Source organism: Natator depressus, chromosome 2 (genome assembly GCF_965152275.1).
Source record: "Natator depressus isolate rNatDep1 chromosome 2, rNatDep2.hap1, whole genome shotgun sequence".
NCBI lineage: Eukaryota > Metazoa > Chordata > Testudines > Cheloniidae > Natator > Natator depressus.
Window position 1 is genome coordinate 262,664,388 of NC_134235.1, and position 23,181 is coordinate 262,687,568.

General features: G+C 45.9%; 1 protein-coding gene across 1 annotated transcript in view; it reads right to left on the bottom strand.

Annotated features, from left to right (window-relative positions):
• Nucleotides 1-241: 241 nt before the first annotated feature.
• LOC141981953 (GTPase IMAP family member 4-like) overlaps nucleotides 242-23,181 on the bottom strand; it is a 42,864-nt gene continuing 19,924 nt past the window's right edge. Inside the window, exons 3-4 of the mRNA XM_074943567.1 lie at nucleotides 1,824-2,815; nucleotides 242-346 (exon numbers count right to left, since the gene is read on the bottom strand). Of these exons, the coding sequence (XP_074799668.1) occupies nucleotides 242-346; nucleotides 1,824-2,815 (1,097 nt within the window). The remainder of the gene's footprint in view (nucleotides 347-1,823; nucleotides 2,816-23,181) is intronic.

Genomic DNA, 23,181 nt, shown 5'->3' on the forward strand with positions numbered 1-23,181 from the left:
CCTCATGGATACAAAATAGGGTTAGCAGATAGCAACTGTGAAAAAACGGGACAGGGGGTGGGGGGCGTAATAGCAGCGTATATAAGAAAAAGTCCCCAAAACTGGGACTGTCCCTTTAAAAACGGGATGGATGGTCACTCTAATACAAAATGTATATCTGTGGATGCGATAATCAGATATTAATGGAGCTTCAGGGCTCTGCTGGGAGCCACAGTGGGGAAAGCAGGAGAACGTCAGTCCGCTACTCGCAGGAACCAGCGCCCCGTGTCGGCAGCTCCTCCGACGTGGCTGTACCGCCCCCAGGCCCGCTCACTGGGGCTGGAACCAGGCTCACCGACAGCTGTCCCTATTCACACGAGTGTGTGCGAGCGGCTTGCACACCGCTGGAGAGGAAACGCAGACGGCTGAATGGACGGGATGACTGTCCAGGCTGGGGGCGGCACAGCCACGCTGGAGGAGCTGCTGGTGCAGGGCCCTGGCTTCTGGGAGCGACGGCCCGACATGCTGCTGCTTTCGCTGCTGCAATTCACTGTCGAGTCCTGCAGCTCCGCGGATCTGTGATTTAGATCCGGGGGTATCCACATCCCTGGATATCGGTTTTGTATCCACGCAGGGCTCTACTGCTCTGGACTCTCCCCTATTTGTCCACAGCTTTCCTAAATTGTGGTGCCCGGAACTGGGACTCCAGCTGGGGCCTCACCAGTGCCGAGTAGAGCAGGACAGATACTTCCTGGGTCTTACATACGCCACTCCTGGTAATGCGCCCCAGAATCGCGTGAGCCTTTCTGGCAGCTGTGTCCCATTGCTGACTCAGGTTCAGTGTGTGATCCACTCTAATCGCCCGGATCCTTTTCAGCACTGTTACCACCTAGGCAGTCATTCCCCATTCGGGAGTTGTGCGTTCGATTTTTCCTTCCTAAGTGAAGTACTTCGCACTCGTCTTTATTTTTATTGAATTTCATCTTGTTGAGTTCAGACCAATTCTCCAGTTTATCAAGGTCATTTTGAATTTTAAACCTGTCCTCTAAAGTGCTTGCAACCTTTCCCAGCTTGGTGTCATCTGCAAATGTTGTAAGCATACTGTCTAATCCAGTATCATTATTTGTCACCCCACCAACTTTTGTGTCATCTGCAAATTTTGACAGCAATATTTCTAAATCCTATAAAAAGATACTGTATAGCACTGGGCCAAGAACAGATACCTGTAGAATTCCACTAGAAATACGGCCGAGGATGATGATTCCTTATGTACAGTTAAATTTTGTGATCCATTAACCAGTTTTTAATTCAGTTAATATTGGCAACAATGATTTTGCATAGTATTAATGTTTTTTTCAGCAAAGTTTCATGAAAGACGATGTCAAATCAATTGACTGACCGTCATTATTAGCCAATCAGTGCAGGGATTTGTTTAATACTATTAATGAGAAATAACCATAGAATGATTATGGAAATAACTTACCCGTAACCAATCACAGAGTCGGGTATTTCATAATTAGGAAAAAATGTGGGTACACTTCAGTGACAGCACAACATCCCTGTTCTCTGACTGCCTGAGATATTTCCATTTCTGTATAATACGAAATAAATATTTATGGATGATTTTATTCATGCTCATTCAGTTGTCCCATGCTACTCTGACTGCGAAGTTAACAGAAGAACTAGACATGACACTTCAGACTGTACAGTCAAAATGGGGTTAAACTTCATTAATAACAAGTCAGATTAAACCACAGGGGGAAATGCAAAGAAACATAATTCATTCACCACCAGGATGGAAAAAAATTGCCAGATGTGTCCCAGTTTGGCAAATATGAATATACCCAAAGCCACAGATCCCAAATCACATTCACTATGCTATAACTATTCTCAGCTTCTTCTCTGATTTGTTTTTGTTTTTCCTCATAACATTTCTGTATTTCTTCCAACTCTTTCAGCAGCTTTTGCTCCATGGCTTCCATTTCTTTTTGTTCCTTCTGCATCAGCTGCAGGAAAGCATCTTCTTTATCCTTCTCCTGCTTTTCAAGTTTTTCCTTTAATTCCTCTTCTCTCAGGTTTGACTCTTCCTTTATCTTCTTACAGTTCTCTGTAAAGCACTGTATTATTTCTTCTTTCTTTCTTTCCATCTCTTCCCTGTACATTTTCTGTAACTCGTCCATTTTGAATTGGAGCTTCTTCTCAACATATTGGTAAGTCTCATTTGTATATCGGCCTCCATTCTCCTGTACCATTCTCTCCATCAATCCCATCAGCTCTTCAACCTGGACATCCTGTTCCGCTCCTGTGGCTTTGTTGTTGAAAGCGCAGTATCGGTTCCCACACTCATCTATCAGCCTTTGAAGATCTCTGTTATCCGAATGTGTTACATAGTCACTCAATGAGCCATCCCCTAAATCTTCCTTTCGGGTGAATAAGATAATGACATGCTTCATTACCTTTGCTCCAAAAATCTCTTGCATTCGCTGCACGGCATCCTCATCTTCCTCAGTGTAACGGCCCAGCTGGGTCACCAGCACCAGGGCATGGGGGCCTGGAGAGGAGAGCACAACACAGCGACAGATCTCCTGGGAGGTTTCTTCGTCAGGTACCTTTGTGTCCAAAATGGCAGAAGTATCGATAACCACCACCTCCCTCCCATTCCAGCTCCTGCTCCCTTTAACACATTTCTCAGTTACTGGCTTTGCACTGAGTTTGGAGTCAAACACTTTCTGGCCCAGGATGGTGTTCCCTGTTGCACTTTTCCCATCTCCACTTTTACCAACAAGGATGATTTTCCGTTCAGGTTTTCCAGGGTATTGATCACCGTTGCCTTGGGCTGTTGGAACAAATATGACAGAATTGACACATCACTGCAACACTCACAGGGAAGAGATTATTTAAGAGTTCTCTTTTTGGAATAAAAAATGTTTTAACTCTTAAAGCGCTGTTTAAAAAGCACTACTCTTACTGACATGTCATAGCATAATAGTTGAAATATTCTATCATTTTTATTCTATCTTATTTTAAATCAGTAAGATCAGCTGCTGTATATTACTAGTTGAACAATCTTATCTTCTTTCTGGATCAAAGTGTCTCCTGTTTATGTTACAATGGAACAGTTTGGCTCTGTGTGCATGACTATTACCGACGTCATGAAATAAGGTAAAAACAATAAAGATATAAAAATGAAAACACTCCACAAACTAAGATAAAATTCAGAGTAATTTTTTTTCAGTTTGGAATGAAAACAAATTTTGCAACATCCTGCAACATGGAAATTCAGAATTTTGAGTAGCTCCAGCAGAGAGCTTATGCAAAGTCAAGGCAGACCCAGAATCTAGCTCTCAAATTAGTTTAGCGAACCCCAGTTTTATCCTGTGCAACAATTTCCTTTTCAAACAGATTACAGCAGATTGGGACATTCTACCCCAACCACTATAATCTCCACTCCTCCCCCATGGCCACAGGTAGAATTCACGATTCCTTATAACCAATAGTCTATTGCTGATGAGTAAATAGTTGTGTAACACACTCGGAAAGTGTGTATCCAGTCCTCACTCCCGTAATGCAAGTAATAAGGGTCTAAAATATAAATGAGAAGATCAAAGGATTCAAACCTGTTACTGATCTTTGGGGGGTTGGTATCGTTTTATATATACCTCTAGAAATAAAGAATGTCAGCCATACCTACAGGATGGGGGACACTAACCTGGGAAGCAGAGACTCTGAAAAATATTTGAGGATCATGGTGAATAATCAGCTGAACATGAGCTCCCAGTGTGACACTGTGGCCCAAAGAGCTAATGTAATCCTGGGATGAATTTGGCACTGTTGAGACCGCGGCTGGAATATGATGCGCAGGTCTGGGGCCCACAATTCAAGAAGACTGTTGAAAAATTGGAGAGGGGTCAGAGAAGAGCCAGGAGATTGATTAAAGGATTAGAAAACCTGCTTTACTGTGATTCAGCTCTTTGAGTCTATCTATTTAGTTTAACAAAGAGAAGGTTAAGGAGTGACTCGGTTACATTCTATAAGTATCTACATGGGTAAGAAATATTGAATAATAAGCTCTTCAGTCTAGCAGAGAAAGGTCTAATATGCTCCAATGGCTGGAAGTTGAAGCTAGACAAATTCAAACTGGAAATAAGATGTACATTTTAAACAATGAGAATAATTAACCACTGGAACAATTTACCAAGGGTCATGGGGAATTCGCCATCACTGACAATGTTTAAATCAAGGTTGCATTCTTTTCTCTAGGAATTATTTAGGAGCAGTTCTCTGGCCTGTGTTACACGCGAGGTCAGACTAGATTTAATTCTGTTTGAACCAGAGCAGATCATTTTTAAAAAAAATCCACTCGGTTTAAAAATTGCCTGTGCTGGAGAATCCACCACAACCCTTGGTAGGTTTTCAAGTGGTTAATTACTCCCACTGTTAAAAAAGTATGCCTTATTTCTGTCTGACTTTGCCTAGCTTCAACTTTCAGTCATTGGATCGTGTTATACTCTTCTCTGCTAGATTGAAAGGCCCATTATAAATATTTGTTACCCATGTACATACTCACAGACTTTGATACAGTCACCCCTTAACCTTCTCTTGTTAAGGTAAATAGTTGAGCACCTAACGTTTATCTCTAAGGTGTATTTTCCAATCCATTCATTATTCTGAACCTCTACCATTTATCAACACCCTTCTTGGATACCAGAACTGGATACAGTATTCCAGCAAAGGTCATACCAGTGCCAAACACAGAGGTCCTATAACCTCCCTATGATTACTTGAGATTCCTCTGTTTATATATCCATGAATTGCAGTAGCCTTTTTGGCCACAGCATCACATTGGGAACCCATGTTCAACTGATTTAATATGATATTACCAGTACCACCCAGTAACTAATGTAGAAACTAAAAATGCAAAGCAGAGTGTGTATGTAAAGAAGCAATGAAAGTTTTAGAGCTAAAGCTCTTTTGCCAAGAAGGTGGGTGGTCCTGAAAAGAGCCTTTGGGTTACAGATGTTAACATTCTTTCAACAGACCTTTACTTAGAGCTGGTGTACTTGGTAACAGGCTTTGTACCCCCTAGACAAAGTCGTGTCTGGCCAACTCCCCTTGAAGCAGCAGGCACACGTTGCTTTGGATCTTCCAGGAAGTGATGGTTGAGCACTTGTTGTAATGCACCAAGTGAGATGTTTCTCTAGCAATGTGGTCAAAGATGTAATTTACAAAGGAAGTCATATTATCCATGGCCTTAGAGGAGATGCCAGTGTCCAGGTGAACTTACTTCAACTTGATTTTGAGGAAGTTCTATGGTCTGTGTTATACAGGACATCAGACTAGATAAGCACAATGGTTCTTCTGACTTTCAAAACTATGACTCTATGAACACTTCATGCACATGGATGCATTTCTTGTCCCCCTTCTTCTGGGTCATGGTCATGACTTTCTTTACAGCCCTTTTTCAGAGCAGGGGTAGATTTTGCTGGCTCAGGCAAGACTTTGCTGGCTCAGGCATTTTGACAGCTCCGTCTTCTCTCCAGTTCAATAACAACTTAGTTAAAATGGCTGCTCCTCTCTTTATTTACAGGTTTCTTATGCAAATGAGCTGCATATACTTTAAAGTTTTCTATTGGAATTTAGATGATGTATATGGGAAAATGTTATATTCTGCAACTTGCAGAAGAGAGATTCTCATCTCCACTGATTGTTCAGACAATGACATTTTTCAGCCAATCATGGATCACTACCCCTCCAGGAAAAGGGATAAAAGGAAAAGAAACATTGAGTTGCATCACCACACTTACTCTGTGACAGTCTGTGAAAGGTAATTGTTGCAGTAAGAATTACAATGCCTGCTGCGAGGGTTCCAGATTTCTTGAAACATATAGATAGACTTTGATGTAGTGCTGGGGAGGAGCCAGTGGTTGTGGTACATGTAGGTACCAATGACAGGGAAGAATAGGAGAGAGGTCCTGGAGGCCATATTTAGGCTGCTAGGTAAGAGATTGAAGCCAGGACCTCCATGGTAGCATTCTCTGAAATGCTTCCAGTCCCAGACACAGGGCCACTTAGATAGGCAGAGCTGCAGGGTCTCAATGCATGGATGAAACGATGGTGTAGGGAGGAGGGGTTTAGATTTATTAGGATTTGAGGAAACTTTTGGGAAAGGGGGAGCCTATACAGGAGGGATGGGCTTAACCTAAACCAAAATGGAACCAGGTTTCTGGCCCTTAACATTAAAAAGGTCATAGAGGAGTTTTTAAACTAAGGGCTGGGGAAAGCTGACCGGTGCGGAGGAGCATGTGGTTCTAACAGAGACCTCCCTTAAGGGAGGATCTACTAATTGAAATTCTCTATGTCCTAGTAAGGAGGAGAGGATGGAAGATAAAATACAGGTAGGATCTGATGAGAAACAGTGAAATGAAAAAAAGTGCCATTCAATTACATCATGTAATGGGAGACAGCTAAAAAGTGACAAGTTTTTGAAGTGCTTATATACCAATGTTAGAAGTCTAAATAATAAGATGGTTGAACAAGAGTGCCTCATATTAAAGAGACTATTGATATAATAGTCTGTAACGATGCTGGTTCTGGCGGGACCCAACCGAGAGTGCCAATTCAGGACAAACTGCTTAAAGCAGGGCAGTTACAGCCCAAGGCTAGGGTTTCTGTGCACACCAAGGCAAACCCAACCAGCCAGACAGAGAAGACTTTGGTTTTACCCCACTGGCTAACCACAAGTCACGCAAGCAACTCCTTTAGACACCCCAGTTTCCCAGTATCACCACAAGTGCCACTCGTTATGGGGACAAATATTATGAAAACCAATACCGCAGTAAAAGAAAAAAGGTTCTCCCGATCCCAAAGGACCAAGCCCCAGACCCAGGTCAATATACAAATCAGATCTTACCCACAAATCACGCTGTTGCCAGTCCTTTAGAATCTAAAATCTAAAGGCTTATTCATAAAAGGGAAAAGCTAGAGATGAGAGCTAGAATTGGTGAAATGGAATCCATGACATACAGTAATGGCTAAGTTCTTGGTTCAGGCTTGCAGCAGTGATAGAATAAACTGCAGGTTCAAATCAAGTCTCTGGAGAACATCCCCAACTGGGATGGGTCATTCAGTCCTTGGTTCAAAGCTTCAGTGTAGCCAAGTCCCTCCAGAGGTAAGGAGCAGGATTGAAGACCAGATGGAGGAGCTGCAGCAGCTTTTTATAGTCTCTTGCAGTGTGGTCTCTGCTTCCTTTGTCCCAAAGACAAGCTGCCCATCCCATGGCCTGGAAAAACCTCAGAGTTCTGTCCATAGGCAGGTCCCTGCCTACCTTGCTGAGTCACAAGGTGTGTCTGCCTTCTCTCAGTGGGTCAGTTGTGTCGCTGATGGTCCTTAATGGGCCATCAAGCAGGCTAGGCAGAGCTGACACCAACTTGTCTGGGGTGTCACCCAGAAGCATAGCACAAGTTTGAACTACAGACAGTAGAGAGCCAATAATTATAACTTTAAATACAAAAATGATACATGCATATAGATAGCATAATCATAACCACCATACCATAACCTTGTCTTAGACACCTCATTTGACCCCCTTTATACAAGACTTGGTGCCACTACAGGACCTTGGTTGCAACAATGTTCTGTATGGTCCTAGTTCAAGTCAATAACGTCACATAGGCATCACAGAAACTTGGTGGAATGAGGATAATCTATAGGACACAGTTGTGATGTTATTGACATGAACTGTGACCGTACAGATCATTGTTGAAACCAAGGTCCTACAAAAGAAAAGGAGGACTTGTGGCACCTTAGAGACTAACAAATTTATTTGAGCATAAGCTTTCGTGAGCTACAGCTCACTTCATCGGATGCATTCAGTGGCAAATGCAGTGGGAAAATTCAGTGGGGAGATTTATATACATAGAGAACATGAAACAGTGGGTGTTACCATACACACTGTAACCAGAGTGATCACTTAAGGTGAGCTATTACCAGCAGGAGAGCAAGGGAGGCAGGGGGAGAAAAACTTTTGTAGTGATAATCAAGGTGGGCCATTTCCAGCAGTTGACAAGAACGTCTGAGGAACAGTGGGGGGTGGGGGTGGGGGAAATAAACATGGGGAAATAGTTTTACTTTGTGTAATGACCTATCCACTCCCAGTCTCTATTCAAGCCTAAGGTAATTGTATCCAGTTTGCAAATTAATTCCAATTCAGCAGTCTCTCGTTGGAGTCTGTTTTTGAAGTTTTTTTGTTGAAGAATTGCCACTTTTAGATCTGTAATCGAGTGACCAGAGAGATTGAAGTGTTCTCCGACTGGTTTTTGAATGTTATAATTCTTGACGTCTGATTTGTGTCCATTTATTCTTTTATGTAGAGACTGTCCAGTTTGACCAATGTACATGGCAGAGGGGCATTGCTGGCACATGATGGCATATATCACATTGGTAGATGTGCAGGTGAACGAGCCTCTGATAGTGTGGCTGATGTAATTAGGCCCTGTGATGGTGTCCCCTGAATAGAGATGTGGGCACAGCTGACAACGGGCTTTGTTGCAAGGATAGGTTCCTGGGTTAGTGGTTCTGTTGTGTGGTGTGTGGTTGATGGTGAGTATTTGCTTCAAGTTGGGGGGCTGTCTGTAGGCAAGGACTGGCCTGTCTCACAAGATTTGTGAGAGTGATGGGTCGTCCTTCAGGATAGGTTGTAGATCCTTGATGATGCGTTGGAGAGGTTTTAGTTGGGGGCTGAAGGTGATGGCTAGTGGCGTTCTGTTATTTTCTTTGTTAGGCCTGTCCTGTAGTAGGTAACTTCTGGGTACTCTTCTGGCTCTGTCAATCTGTTTCTTCACTTCAGCAGGTGGCTATTGTAGTTGTAAGAACGCTTGATAGAGATCTTGTAGGTGTTTGTCTCTGTCTGAGGGGCTGGAGCAAATGTGGTTGTATCTTAGAGCTTGGCTGTAGACGATGGATCGTGTGGTGTGGTCTGGATGAAAGCTGGAGGCATGTAGGTAGGAACAGAGGTCAGTAGGTTTCCGGTATAGGGTGGTATTTATATGACCATCACTTATTAGCACCGTAGTGTCCAGGAAGTGGATCTCTTGTGTGGACTGGTCCAGGCTGAGGTTGATGGTGGGATGGAAATTGTTGAAATCATGGTGGAATTCCTCCAGGGCTTCTTTTCCATGGGTCCAGATGATGAAGATATCATCAATGTAGCGCAAGTAGAGTAGGGGCATTAGGGGACGAGAGCTGAGGAAGCGTTGTTCTAAGTCAGCCATAAAAATGTTGGCATACTGTGGTGCCATGCGGGTACCCACAGCAGTGCCACTGATTTGGTATACATTGGTAGGTATACATTGTCCCCAAATGTGAAATAGTTATGGGTGAGGACAAAGTCACAAAGTTCAGCCACCAGGTTTCCTGTGACATTATTGGGGATAGTGTTCCTGATGGCTTGTAGTCCATCTTTGTGTGGAATGTTGGTGTAGAGGGCTTCTACATCCATAGTAGCCAGGATGGTGTTATCAGGAAGATCACCGATGGATTGTAGTTTCCTCAGGAAGTTAGTGGTGTCTCGCAGATAGCTGGGAGTGCTGGTAGCGTAGGGCCTGAGGAGGGAGTCTACACAGCCAGACAATCCTGCTGTCAGGGTGCCAATGCCTGAGATGATGGGGCATCCAGGATTTCCAGGTTTATGGATCTTGGGTAGCAGACAGAATATCCCAGGTCGGGGTTCCAGGGGTGTGTCTGTGTGGATTTGTTCTTTTGCTTTTTCAGGGAGTTCACTCCTAGTGTAGACCTATAGTTGCACCAAATCTTGTGCACAGGAGGTCAAGTAAGGGTCTATGAAAAGGTTGTAATTTGCTGGTTATAATTATGCTGTCTGTATGCGTGTATCATTTTTGTATTTGAAGTAATGAATATTGGCTATGTACATGTATCTCAATGTGTTTGATTCTAAGTAGCATTAGTGAAGCATTTGGCCAGCTTATTGTGAAGGGACTCTTCAGATTAAGTGCCCAATCAAGAAACACTTAACTGACAATGGACCTTGGGAGACTCCAGTCCACACATGAGGAGCCTTCCTGGGAACGTTCAAGGTAGCACGTGAGCAATGGCTGCTCTACCTGTAAAGAACTGAGTTAAGCATGGACATGTGACTTGCTCATGTGACTCCAAACTCCATCTTGCTACTGTGATTTTCCACAGTAAGAACAAAGAGGTGTACTTCCACATGGCAGAGGATATAAAAGGCCCTGGAATCCCCTCCATTTTGTCTTCATTCCTGCTTCTTACCTCTGGAGGAACTTTGCTACAAATTGAAGCTCTGAAAAATGGACTAAATGACTCATCCAAAGCTGTGAATGTTCTCCAGAGACTTGATTTGAACCCGCAGTTTATTCCATCACTGCTACAAGCCTGAACCAAGAACTTTGCCATTACTGTATGTAATTGATTCCTTGAACCAATTTTAGCTCTCATCTATATTTCTTTCTTTATATGAACAAACCCTTAGATTTTAGATTCTAAAGGACTGGCAACAGCATGATTTGTGGGTAAGATCTGCCTTGTATATTGACCTGGGTCTGGGGCTTGGTCCTTTGGGATTGGGAGAACCCTTTTTCTTTTACTGGGGTATTGGTTTTCATAACCATACATCCCCATAAGGAGTGGTGCTGGTGGTGATACTGGGAAATTGGAGTGTCTGAGGGAATTGCTTATATGACTTCTGTTTAGCCAGTGAGGTAAAACTGAAGTCCTCTCTGTTTGGCTGGTTTGGTGTGCCTTAGTAGTAAAGGAACCCCAGCTTTGGGCTGTGACTGCCCTGCTCTAAGCAATTTGTCCTGAACTGATACTCTCAATAGTGTCCCACCAGAGGCTGCTTTGTTACAACAGTAATATGAGGGTACAAAATATATCAGAAGGAAAGAACAGGTCACGCTGATGGGGGAGTGGCACTATATATGAAAGGAAGCATAGAAGAGAAGAATGAGGGGGGATTTGATAGCTGCTTTCAACTACCTGAAAGGGGGTTCCAAAGAGGATGGATCTAGAGCTTCGCGAACCAGCTGAGCGGCGGCGAACCAGCTGAGCAGCGGGGGACAGCAGAGCAGCACACAGCAGGAGTTTGCCTGGGATTGGGGAGTATCCGAGTGCGTGTTTGCTGAGTAAGTATCCGAGTGTGTGTTTGCTGGGAGGGCAGTGTGAGAGCCTGAGCGAGTGCCTGATTGGCTGGTAGCCTGCAGGGGCAGGCATTGGGGCTGTCTGCTTGTTTGTTTCAGGGAAGCCTGGCTGTTTAAAAATAGCCAGAGCTTCGCGAACCAGCTGAGCAGCGGGGTACAGCAGAGCAGCACACAGCAGGAGTTTGCCTGGGAGTTCGCCTGGAGTGAGCCCACGGAGGCTTACATCTTGTCAACTTCTCTGAGGAAGCTCATAGTAGGAAGGTGATATGGAAGGGGGGGTTCAGCTATTGTGACCTGCACTGGATGTGCCATGTTTGTCTTTCTTCCACAGGACAGAAGCGACTTTGTCTGTACAAAGTGCAAGCTGGTCTCCATATTGGAAGAGAAGATTGAAGGTCTGAAGCAACAGATATCGACCCTGTGTTGCATATGAGAATCTGAGGATTTTCTGGACAAAAGTCAGGATATGCTTCTACGGGCACAAAGCTCTAAAGATTTAGAGCAGGCTGCACAGCGGAGCCAAGAGGCCAGTGAAGAGGCTTGGCAACATGTGACCTCCAGAAGAAGAAGGGGGAATGTCCGGGTTTCAGCAACGCAGACACAGGTAACTAACCGCTTTCATGTTCTCTCCACAGGTACTAATGCAGAGAGTGGACCAGATGATACGTCTGAGGGAAGGGAGCAGAAGGAGACTCCACTGGTTGGAAGGCATGAGATCACTGTCCTGAGATGGGGGCTTCCATGACCACCACTCCCAAGAGAAGGAGGCGGGTGGTGGTGGTCAGGGACTCTCTCCTCCGGGGGACTGAGTCATCTATCTGCCGCCCTGACCGGGAAAACTGAGAAGTCTGCTGCTTGCCAGGGGCTAAGATTCGTGATGTGACGGAGAGACTGCCGAGACTCATCAAGCCCTCGGATCGCTACCCCTTCCTGCTTCTCCACGTGGGCACCAATGATACTGCCAAGAATGACCTTGAGCGGATCACTGCGGACTACGTGGCTCTGGGAAGAAGGATAAAGGAGTTTGAGGCGCAAGTGGTGTTCTCGTCCATCCTCCACATGGAAGGAAAAGGACGGGGCAGGGACCGTCGAATCATGGAAGTCAACGAATGGCTACGCAGGTGGTGTCGGAGAGAAGGCTTTGGATTCTTTGACCATGGGATGGTGTTCCATGAAGGAGGAGTGCTGGGCAGAGATGGGCTCCATCTTACGAAGAGAGGGAAGAGCATCTTTGCGAGCAGGCTGGCTAACCTAGTGAGGAGGGCTTTAAACTAGGTTCACCGGGGGAAGGAGACCAAAGCCCTGAGGTAAGTGGGAAAGCGGGATACCGGGAGGAAACACAGGCAGGAACGTCTGTGAGGGGAGGGCTCCTGCCTCATACTGAGAATGAGGGGCAATCAGCAGGTTATCTCAAGTGCTTATATACGAATGCACAAAGCCTTGGAAACAAGCAGGGAGAACTGGAGGTCCTGGTGATGTCAAGGAATTATGACGTGATTGAAATAACAGAGACTTGGTGGGATAACTCACATGACTGGAGTACTGTCATGGATGGTTATAAACTGTTCAGGAAGGACAGGCAGGGCAGAAAAGGTGGGGGAGTAGCACTGTATGTAAGGGAGCAGTATGACTGCTCAGAGCTCCGGTATGAAACTGCAGAAAAACCTGAGTGTCTCTGGATTAAGTTTAGAAGTGTGAGCAACAAGAGTGATGTAGTGGTGGGAGTCTGCTATAGACCACCGGACCAGGGGGATGAGGTGGATGAGGCTTTCTTCCGGCAACTCGCAGAAGCTACTAGATCGCACGCCCTGTTCTCATGGGTGACTTTAATTTTCCTGATATTTGCTGGGAGAGCAATACAGCGGTGCATAGACAATCCAGGAAGTTTTTGGAAAGCGTAGGGGACAATTTCCTGGTGCAAGTGCTAGACGAGCCAACTAGGTGGGGAACTTTTCTTGACATGCTGCTCACAAACAGGGAAGAATTAGTGGGGGAAGCAAAAGTGGACGGGAATCTGGGAGGCAGTGACCATGAGTTGGTTGAGTTCAGGATCCTGACGCAGGGAAGAAAGGTAAGCAGCAGGATACGGACCCTGGACTTCAGGAAAGCAGACATCGACTCCCTCAGGGAGCGGATGGGTAGGATCCCCTGGGGGACTAACATGAAGGGGAAAGGAGTCCAGGAGAGTTGGCTGTATTTCAAGGAATCCCTGTTGAGGTTACAGGGACAAACCATCCCGATGAGTCGAAAGAATAGTAAATATGGCAGGCGACCAGCTTGGCTTAACGGTGAAATCCCAGCGGATCTTAAACATAAAAAAGAAGCTTACAAGAAGTGGAAGGTTGGACATATGACCAGGGAAGAGTATAAAAATATTGCTCAGGCATGTAGGAATGAAATCAGGAGGGCCAAATCGCACCTGGAGCTGCAGCTAGCAAGAGATGTCAAGAGTAACAAGAAGGGTTTCTTCAGGTATGTTGGCAACAAGAAGAAAGCCAAGGAAAGTGTGGGCCCCTTACTGAATGAGGGAGGCAACCTAGTGACAGAGGATGTGGAAAAAGCTAATGTGCTCAATGCTTTTTTTGCCTCTGTCTTCACTAACAAGGACAGCTCCCAGACTGCTGCGCTGGGCATCACAACATGGGGAGTAGATGGCCAGCCCTCTGTGGAGAAAGAGGTGGTTAGGGACTATTTAGAAAAGCTGGACATGCACAAGTCCATGGGGCCGGACGAGTTGCATCCGAGAATGCTAAAGGAATTGGCGGATGTGATTGCAGAGCCATTGGCCATTATCTTTGAAAACTCGTGGCGAACGGGGGAAGTCCCAGATGACTGGAAAAAGGCTAATGTAGTGCCAATCTTTAAAAAAGGGAAGAAGGAGGATCCTGGGAACTACAGGCCAGTCAGCCTCACCTCAGTCCCCGGAAAAATCATGGAGCAGGTCCTCAAGGAATCAATCCTGAAGCACTTACACGAGAGGAAAGTGATCAGGAACAGTCAGCATGGATTCACCAGGGGTAGGTCATGCCTGACTAATCTAATCGCCTTCTATGATGAGATTACTGGTTCTGTGGATGAAGGGAAAGCAGTGGATGTATTGTTTCTTGACTTTAGCAAAGCTTTTGACACGGTCTCCCACAGTATTCTTGTCAGCAAGTTAAAGAAGTATGGGCTGGATGAATGCACTATAAGGTGGGTAGAAAGTTGGCTAGATTGTCGGGCTCAACGGGTAGTGATCAATGGCTCCATGTCTAGTTGGCAGCCGGTGTCAAGTGGAGTGCCCCAGGGGTCGGTCCTGGGGCCGGTTTTGTTCAATATCTTCATTAATGATCTGGAGGATGGTGTGGATTGCACCCTCAGCAAATTTGCGGATGATACTAAACTGGGAGAAGTGGTAGATACGCTGGAGGGCAGGGATAGGATGCAGAGGGACCTAGACAAATTGGAGGATTGGGCCAAAAGAAACCTGATGAGGTTCAATAAGGATAAGTGCAGGGTCCTGCACTTAGGACGGAAGAACCCAATGCACAGCTACAGACTAGGGACCGAATGGCTAGGCAGCAGTTCTGCGGAAAAGGACCTAGGTGTGACAGTGGACGAGAAGCTGGATATGAGTCAGCAGTGTGCCCTTGTTGCCAAGAAGGCCAACGGCATTTTGGGATGTATAAGTAGGGGCATAGCGAGCAGATTGAGGGACGTGATCGTTCCCCTCTATTCGACATTGGTGAGGCCTAATCTGGAGTACTGTGTCCAGTTTTGGGCCCCACACTACAAGAAGGACGTGGATAAACTGGAGAGAGTCCAGCGAAGGGCAACAAAAATGATTAGTGGTCTGTAACACATGACTTATGAGGAGAGGCTGAGGGAACTGGGATTGTTTAGTCTGCAGAAGAGAAGAATGAGGGGGGATTTGATAGCTGCTTTCAACTACCTGAGAGGTGGTTCCAGAGAGGATGGTTCTAGACTATTCTCAGTGGTAGAAGAGGACAGGACAAGGAGTAATGGTCTCAAGTTGCAGTGGGGGAGGTTTAGGTTGGATATTAGGAAAAACTTTTTCACTAGGAGGGTGGTGAAACACTGGAATGCGTTACCTAGGGAGGTGGTAAAAAACTTCCAAGGAAGGAGATTCTACCACCTCCCTAGGTAACGCATTCCAGTGTTTCACCACCCTCCTAGTGAAAAAGTTTTTCCTAATATCCAACCTAAACCTCCCCCACTGCAACTTGAGACCATTACTCCTTGTTCTATCATCTGGTACCACTGAGAACAGTCATAGAATATCAGGGTTGGAAGGGACCTCAGGAGGTCATCTAGTCCAACCCCCTGCTCAAAGCAGGACCAATCCCCAATCAAATCATCCCAGCCAGGGCTTTGTCAAGCCTGACCTTAAAAACTTCCAAGGAAGGAGATTCAAGGTCAGGCTTGACAAAGCCCTGGCTGGGATGATTTGATTGGGGATTGGTCCTGCTTTGAGCAGGGGGTTGGACTAGATGACCTCCTGAGGTCCCTTCCAACCCTGATATTCTATGATTCTATGACTGTTCTCAGTGGTACCAGATGATAGAACAAGGAGTAATGGTCTCAAGTTGCAGTGGGGGAGGTTTAGGTTGGATATTAGGAAAAACTTTTTCACTAGGAGGGTGGTGAAGCACTGGAATGGGTTACCTAGGGAGGTGGTGGAATCTCCTTCCTTAGAGGTTTTTAAGGTCAGGCTTGACAAAGCCCTGGCTGGGATGATTTAGTTGGGCTGTGGGCGTAATGGAACACCTCCTTGTTGACCTGCTTGTTGGTAATGATTTTTTCTGTGTAGCTCAGGTTAAGGTATTTAGTTGGGGATTGGTCCTGCTTTGAGGAGGGGGTTGGATTAGATGACCTCCTGAGGTCCCTTCCAACCCTGATATTCTATGATTCTATGGGATAATTAGAAAGGCCAAAAAATAATCTGAAGAACCGCTAGCCAAAACTGAAAAAGTGACAGCAAATTTTCTTTAAGTAAATCAGAAGCAAGAAGCCTGCTAGACAACCAGTGGGGCCACTGGACAATCGAGATGCTGAAGGATCACTCAAGGACAATAAGATCATTGTGGAGAAACTAAATGAATTTTTTGCATCAGTCTTAACAGCTGAGGATGTGAGGGAAATTCCCAAACCTGAGCCATTCTTTTTAGGTAACAAATCTGAGGAGCTGTCCCAGATTGAGGTGTCATTAAATGAGGTTTTGGAACAAACTGATAAACTAAACAGTAATAAGTCACTAGGACCAGATGGTATTCACCCAAGAGTTCTGAAGGAACTCAAATGTGAATTTGCTGGACTACTAACTGTCATTTAAATCATCTTCTCAGCCAAATAACTGGAGGATAGCTAATGTGATTCCAATTTTTAAAAAAGGGGTCCAGAGGTGACCCCAGCAATTACAGGCCAGTAAGCCTGATTTCAGTACTCGGCAAACGGGTGGTAACTAATAAAGAACAAAATTGTCAGACACATAGATGAACATAATTTGCTGGGGAATAGTCAATGTGGTTTTTGTAAAGGGAAATCATGCCTCACCAATCTACTAGAATTATTTGAGGAGGTACAAGAAGCGTGTGGACAAGGGGGATTCAGTGGATATAGTATACTTAGATTTTCAGAAAGCCTTTGACAAGGTCCCTCACCAGAGGCTCTTAAGCAAAATAATCTGCCACGGGTTAAGAGGGAAGGTCCTCATGGATTCGTAACTAGTTAAAAGATAGGAAACAAAGGGTAGGAATAAATGGTCCATTTTCAGAATGGAGAGAGGTATATAATGGTGTCCCTCAGCGGTCTATACTGGGTCCAGTCCTATTCAACATATTCATAAATGATCTGGAAAAGGCGTTAAACAGTGAGGTGGCAAAATTTGCAGATGATACAAAAGTATTCAAGAAGTTAAGTCCCAGGAAGACTGCGAAGAGCTACAAAAGGATCTCTCAAAACTGGGTGACTGGGCAACAAAATGGCAGAGGAAATTCAGTGTTGATAAATGCAAAGTAATGCACATTGGAGAACATAATCCCAACTATACACATACAATGAGGGGTCTAAATTAGCTGTTACCACTCAAGAAAGAGCTCTTGGAGGCATTGTGGAGAGTTCCCTGAAAACATCCACTCAATGTGCAGCGGCAGTCAAAAAAGCAAACAGAATGTTGGGAATCATTAAGAAAGGGATAGATAAGGAGACACTACTTTCGGCGGCATGTAGGACAGGTGTAGCTGCATGTCGCAGTGAGAAGTAGGCTGTGTTCACACTGGGGTGTGGAGCTGCACGTGTCCATGAAAGGCTCTGGCGGGGTAAGCAGTGGAAAATGGCCTCAGCAGCTCTGCACTGCCAGAGCCTTTCACTGGGATGAGGAAAGGCTCTGGTGGCATGGAGGCAGCAGGGAAAGCCTCAGCCTGCCCCTGCTGCCTCGCCCCTGCCAGAGCATTTCCTGGCTGCCTCCCAGCTGCTGGTGTCTTTCCCTGTAGCAAGAAAAGGCTCTGGCAGCAGGGAGGCAATGGGATGCTACCCAGCTAAAAACAGCAGTGTAGATGGAGGCATGGCTTGGGCGAATAGAGAGCCAGATAGGGTGTGAACTCAAGTACATACCCACACCTTTCAGGTGTATGTGTACTCTACCTGCCTAAGCCATCCCTCAGTGAGTACACCACGATTTATACCCATGTTGAGGAGGGGAAGAAGGGAGAGGGCTACTCAGGTTTGGACTCTACATGTGGCTGAAATAATGTGCAGTGTAGATATACTCCAAGTCTGGTTCCTTTCAAGCTGGATTTCAGTTCCCAGGGGGCCATGGTCATCGGCTGCTCTTGGAGGGTTATTTTGCTGAGCAAGGTGGGGCTACAGACCTGGTCTATATGGCTATGCTGCTGGAGTATCTGACCACTGAGATTCTCCAGCTGGCTGGTGATGCTGCTCAGGACAACAAGAGAAACCAGAATCATAGAACGATAGAACCACGGCGTTAGAAGGGACTGCAAGGGTCATGCAATCTAATCCCCTGCCACGATGCAGGATTTGTTGTGTCTAAACCATGTGGTGTGGGAAGGAAGGAAAGTATTTTGACTGTGGGCGTAATGGAACACCTTCTTGTTGGTAATGCTTTTTTCTGTGTAGCTCAGGTTAAGGTATTTGCCCACAGCAAGTATTTGCTGGGACCCCCAAGGGAAAGGGTAAGGTCTCAGGAATTGCTTGGGGAATGGGAGAAAGCCTCCTTAATTCCTCTGCGGCAGCGGGAAGCCACATGCTTCCAGGTGTGGAGGTGGTTGAGACCTGCTCCTGCATTGCAGATGAGGGATGGGAGTATAGGGCCTGCCAAGGAGAGAACTGTCCAGGTAGTTAGCTGCCAGCAGGTTGCAGATCATAGAATCATAGAATATCAGGGTTGGAAGGGACCCCAGAAGGTCATCTAGTCCAACCCCCTGCTCGAAGCAGGACCAATTCCCAGTTATATCATCCCAGCCAGGGCTTTGTCAAGCCTGACCTTAAAAACCTCTAAGGAAGGAGATTCTACCACCTCCCTAGGTAACGCATTCCAGTGTTTCACCACCCTCCTAGTGAAAAAGTTTTTCCTAATATCCAATCTAAACCTCCCCCATTGCAACTTGAGACCATTACTCCTCGTTCTGTCATCTGCTACCATTGAGAACAGTCTAGAGCCATCCTCTTTGGAACCCCCTTTCAGGTAGTTGAAAGCAGCTATCAAATCCCCCCTCATTCTTCTCTTCTGCAGACTAAACAATCCCAGCTCCCTCAGCCTCTCCTCATAAGTCATGTGCTCTAGACCCCTAATCATTTTTGTTGCCCTTCGCTGGACTCTCTCCAATTTATCCACATCCTTCTTGTAGTGTGGGGCCCAAAACTGGACACAGTACTCCAGATGAGGCCTCACCAGTGTCGAATAGAGGGGAACGATCACGTCCCTCGATCTGCTCGCTATGCCCCTACTTATACATCCCAAAATGCCATTGGCCTTCTTGGCAACAAGGGCACACTGCTGACTTATATACAGCTTCTCGTCCACTGTCACACCTAGGTCCTTTTCCGCAGAACTGCTGCCTAGCCATTCGGTCCCTAGTCTGTAGCGGTGCATTGGATTCTTCCATCCTAAGTGTAGGATCCTGCACTTATCCTTATTGAACCTCATCAGATTTCTTTTGGCCCAATCCTCCAATTTGTCTAGGTCCTTCTGTATCCTATCCTTCCCCTCCAGCATATCTACCACTCCTCCCAGTTTAGTATCATCCGCAAATTTGCTGAGAGTGCAATCCACACCATCCTCCAGATCATTTATGAAAATATTGAACAAAACCGGCCCCAGGACTGACCCCTGGGGCACTCCACTTGACACCGGCTGCCAACTAGACATGGAGCCATTGATCACTACCCGTTGAGCCCGACAATCTAGCCAGCTTTCTACCCACCTTATAGTGCATTCATCCAGCCCACACTTCCTTAACTTGCTGACAAGAATACTGTGGGAGACCGTGTCAAAAGCTTTGCTAAAGTCAAGAAACAATACATCCACTGCTTTCCCTTCATCCACAGAACCAGTAATCTCATCATAAAAGGCGTTTAGATTAGTCAGGCATGACCTTCCCTTGGTGAATCCATGCTGACTGTTCCTGATCACTTTCCTCTCATGTAAGTGCTTCAGGATTGATTCTTTGAGGACCTGCTCCATGATTTTTCCAGGGACTGAGGTGAGGCTGACTGGCCTGTAGTTCCCAGGATCCTCCTTCTTCCCTTTTTTAAAGATTGAATGATGAACCAGAGATAGTCCCCGCTCTAGGGAGCATAAAGAAATGTGTCTTAGAGGGGAGCCCAGAGAAGGGAGAGGGAACCTCAGAAACCACTGGGGTGTGTGAGGATTCCTGTGACTTTGTAACACAGGGAAGCAGGGTGCTTCCAAGTATGGGAGGGGCTGAGACTAGCTCCTTTCCTGCAGAAGGCAGCATGCCTTCAGGATCAGGGGCAGGGGAGGTGTTGTCAGTGATTAAGGAAACTGTCCCAGTTGTTAGCTGGCAGGATTTTGCAGTTGAATAAGGTAAGGACCCCTTCTCAAGGAGGACAGAGAAATATGTCTTAATAGTGGGGGTACAGGAATGTCTCCTCACTGGTCACTCGGGAGAGGATTCCCAGGACCAAATGGATGAGACAGCATCTGAACACCCAGGCAGTCAGCCTGTGACCCAGGTATTCAGAGGGAAGTGTGTAACCGACCTCCTGGAGACACAGCCGACTTCCTAGGGACAGAGAAAGAGGTGACAGGGGGAACCCCAATCCAGGTATCCTGTTTTTCAGGATGCTGTTTCGGATAAATTTTTGGAAAGTAGCTGTCTCTTTAAACCAAGATGTAGCTCCAATGCCTGTGATAGCAGATGAGTTGAGACCAGAAAATTGCCAGGTGATGGTTTGTGAGAATGCAAATGACCCAACTGACAGAGATGGGAGTGTTTTCCCCCAGGCTGGTGAGACACAGGGAGCAGTTATGGAAAAGCTGCAGGGACAGGTGCACCTGATCAAAGGGTAAACACACCTCGCCCAGGGAACAGAGATCACAGTCCTCTAGGAAAAGGAGGCAGGGAAGGACTCAGGGCTGGGAGGAGGAAACTCAGGGTAACCCCAAAAAGGGAGCTGGATTTTTTCCATATGTACTGCCCTCGGATTGGGAGACAGCTCCCCAGAGGGCCCGCCAATGTGCAGGATCCCCCTGGACCCTTATCTCACCAAACCTTGAGGTACCAAACTCCCAGAAACATGATTAAATTAAGAGCCCACACTGAAGGGAGCATGGGAGGGAAAGAAAACCCAGTGACTGATGACATGGGAGAGAGTCAAAAAACAGGAGTTCTCACAACAAAATGTTTGGTGGCCTCACAAGGCGGCCATCAACTCGTGCTGGTGGCCACACTGACACGTTTTCCTAAAATATTTAATTAACTTTAGGAATAAATAAATATGCACAGATCCACATCCAAATCATTGTAAGTTAAGTAGGGTTTCTTTTTGCAGACTCGGTAATAAAAATAACACTTTGAAAAGTGATATTTGTGTATTTGTTAGTATCACTTTTCACAGGACACTTAATAGCTCCATGGGAGGCTGTGAAAAGCAATAAGTGACATTCACAAACATACACCTATCACTTTTCACAGCAAGCCCCAGGACAAGTTAGGCCCTGGGTGGGGAGGTCAGAGGTGGAGGCAGCAGGTGCCAGGGACAATGGTGGGATGAATATGGGGTCAGGGAAGGCAGCCAGGGGGCTTGGGAGGGCTTGGGGGGTGAATGCGGGGCCAGGAAGGCAGGAGGGTCCAGAGACGATAGGGTGGGGTTGAATGTGGGGCCGGGGGAGGCAGCAGGAGTCAGGGATGATGAGGGTGGGTGGTGAGCTTGCTGCAGTGTGGCCAGAGCTGGAGTTGGCGCCCTCTGCCGCATGGCCAGGGGTCAGTGCCTGTGACCAGAGCCCAGAGCAGGAGTTACGTGGCTGGAGCTGGGGGTTAGAGCCTGCTGCCAGGGGTCAGTGCCTATGGCCAGAGCCAGGGGTAGGAGCCTCATGGCCAGAGCTGGGAGTCAGAGCCTACTGCTGTGTGGCCAGAGCTGTAGGTCGATGCCTGGGGCCAGTGCCCAGCACCACACGGCCAGAGCTGGAGCTGAGTGCCGAAGCCCGGGGCTGCGTGGCTGAAGCCAGGGGCCAGTGCTCGGCACTCGCTGCTATGTGGCCAGGGCCAGGGGTTGGCATCCAGGGCCAGCTCCCGCCATCACGTGGCCAGAGCCCAGGACCAGAACCGGATGCATCCGATGAAGTGAGCTGTAGCTCACGAAAGCTTATGCTCAAATAAATTTGTTAGTCTCTAAGGTGCCACAAGTACTCCTTTTCTTTTTGTGAATACAGACTAACACGGCTGCTACTCTGAAACCTGTATTACCTCACTGGTTACTCAGAAATTCAAACAACGCAGTTCCCTTAAAGCACCCAGACTCAGGCCGCCATCCAGGTACACATGTCAACATATGATGATGATTACTGAAAAATCTTATTTTATCATATAAAAGAAAAGGTTCTTCTGATCCCAATGGATCTGCCACATTCCCAGGTCAACATATAACTTAGACCTTACCCAAAATACACACTTATACCCAATTATTAACTAAAATTTATTAAAAAAGAAAAGGGAGAGAATATTGGTTAAAAGATCAATATACATACAGATATGAACTCAATTCTTGAGATTCAGATACGTAGAGTTGTTGAGCTTTGTAGATTCAGACAATCCTTTTCAGATCAGTCCAGAGCTATAAAGTCAATGTCCATTATGGGGCACCAGGAATCCTTGGATCTCATTCTTTGTAGCTTGCAGCTTTCCCATAAGCATTCAAGCAGATATGAGATAAAAAAGGATCGTGTCCTAGGGTCTTTATAAATTTCGAGCAATCTCTTGGCCTGAGAGAACAATTCGGGTTAACCCTTTTGTCTCTCAAACATCATGGCAATTAGCATCGGGTAATTTATCCATTGAACAGTTCATATACAGTTTACCACAACCTTCAAAGAGACATGTAGACAATAATACTACCTATTTCAAACAAGTGTCATCACAGATGTTAATATTCCTTTTGGATCTTGAATCAAAGCTAGAGTAACAGACAAGAATTGTTTGTTTACATCACAAGACCTGAGCAAACACCTACCCTTCTATGGCTCTAACAATGCTGGTTTGCATTTCAAAATTCCATTCTAACCTAATGCAATAACCCAACTACCATTTACCTATCTTCCTAACAAGTCTTTAAAGGTCGACCATGGCTCAGCTGGCCTGCAGATTTTCCTTAACCCTTTTCTGGCCATGTGTCATATTTCATAAGATGTTATATTATAGACAGATAACATCACGTATGGTTTTCACTAAAATATGCTGTTGGTTTGGGAAGTGCCCAGACACTAGCTGTCCAGAGACAGTGACAAAGGAAGAGGTAACCAATGCCCGGGTGGGAGCTGAAAAGACAT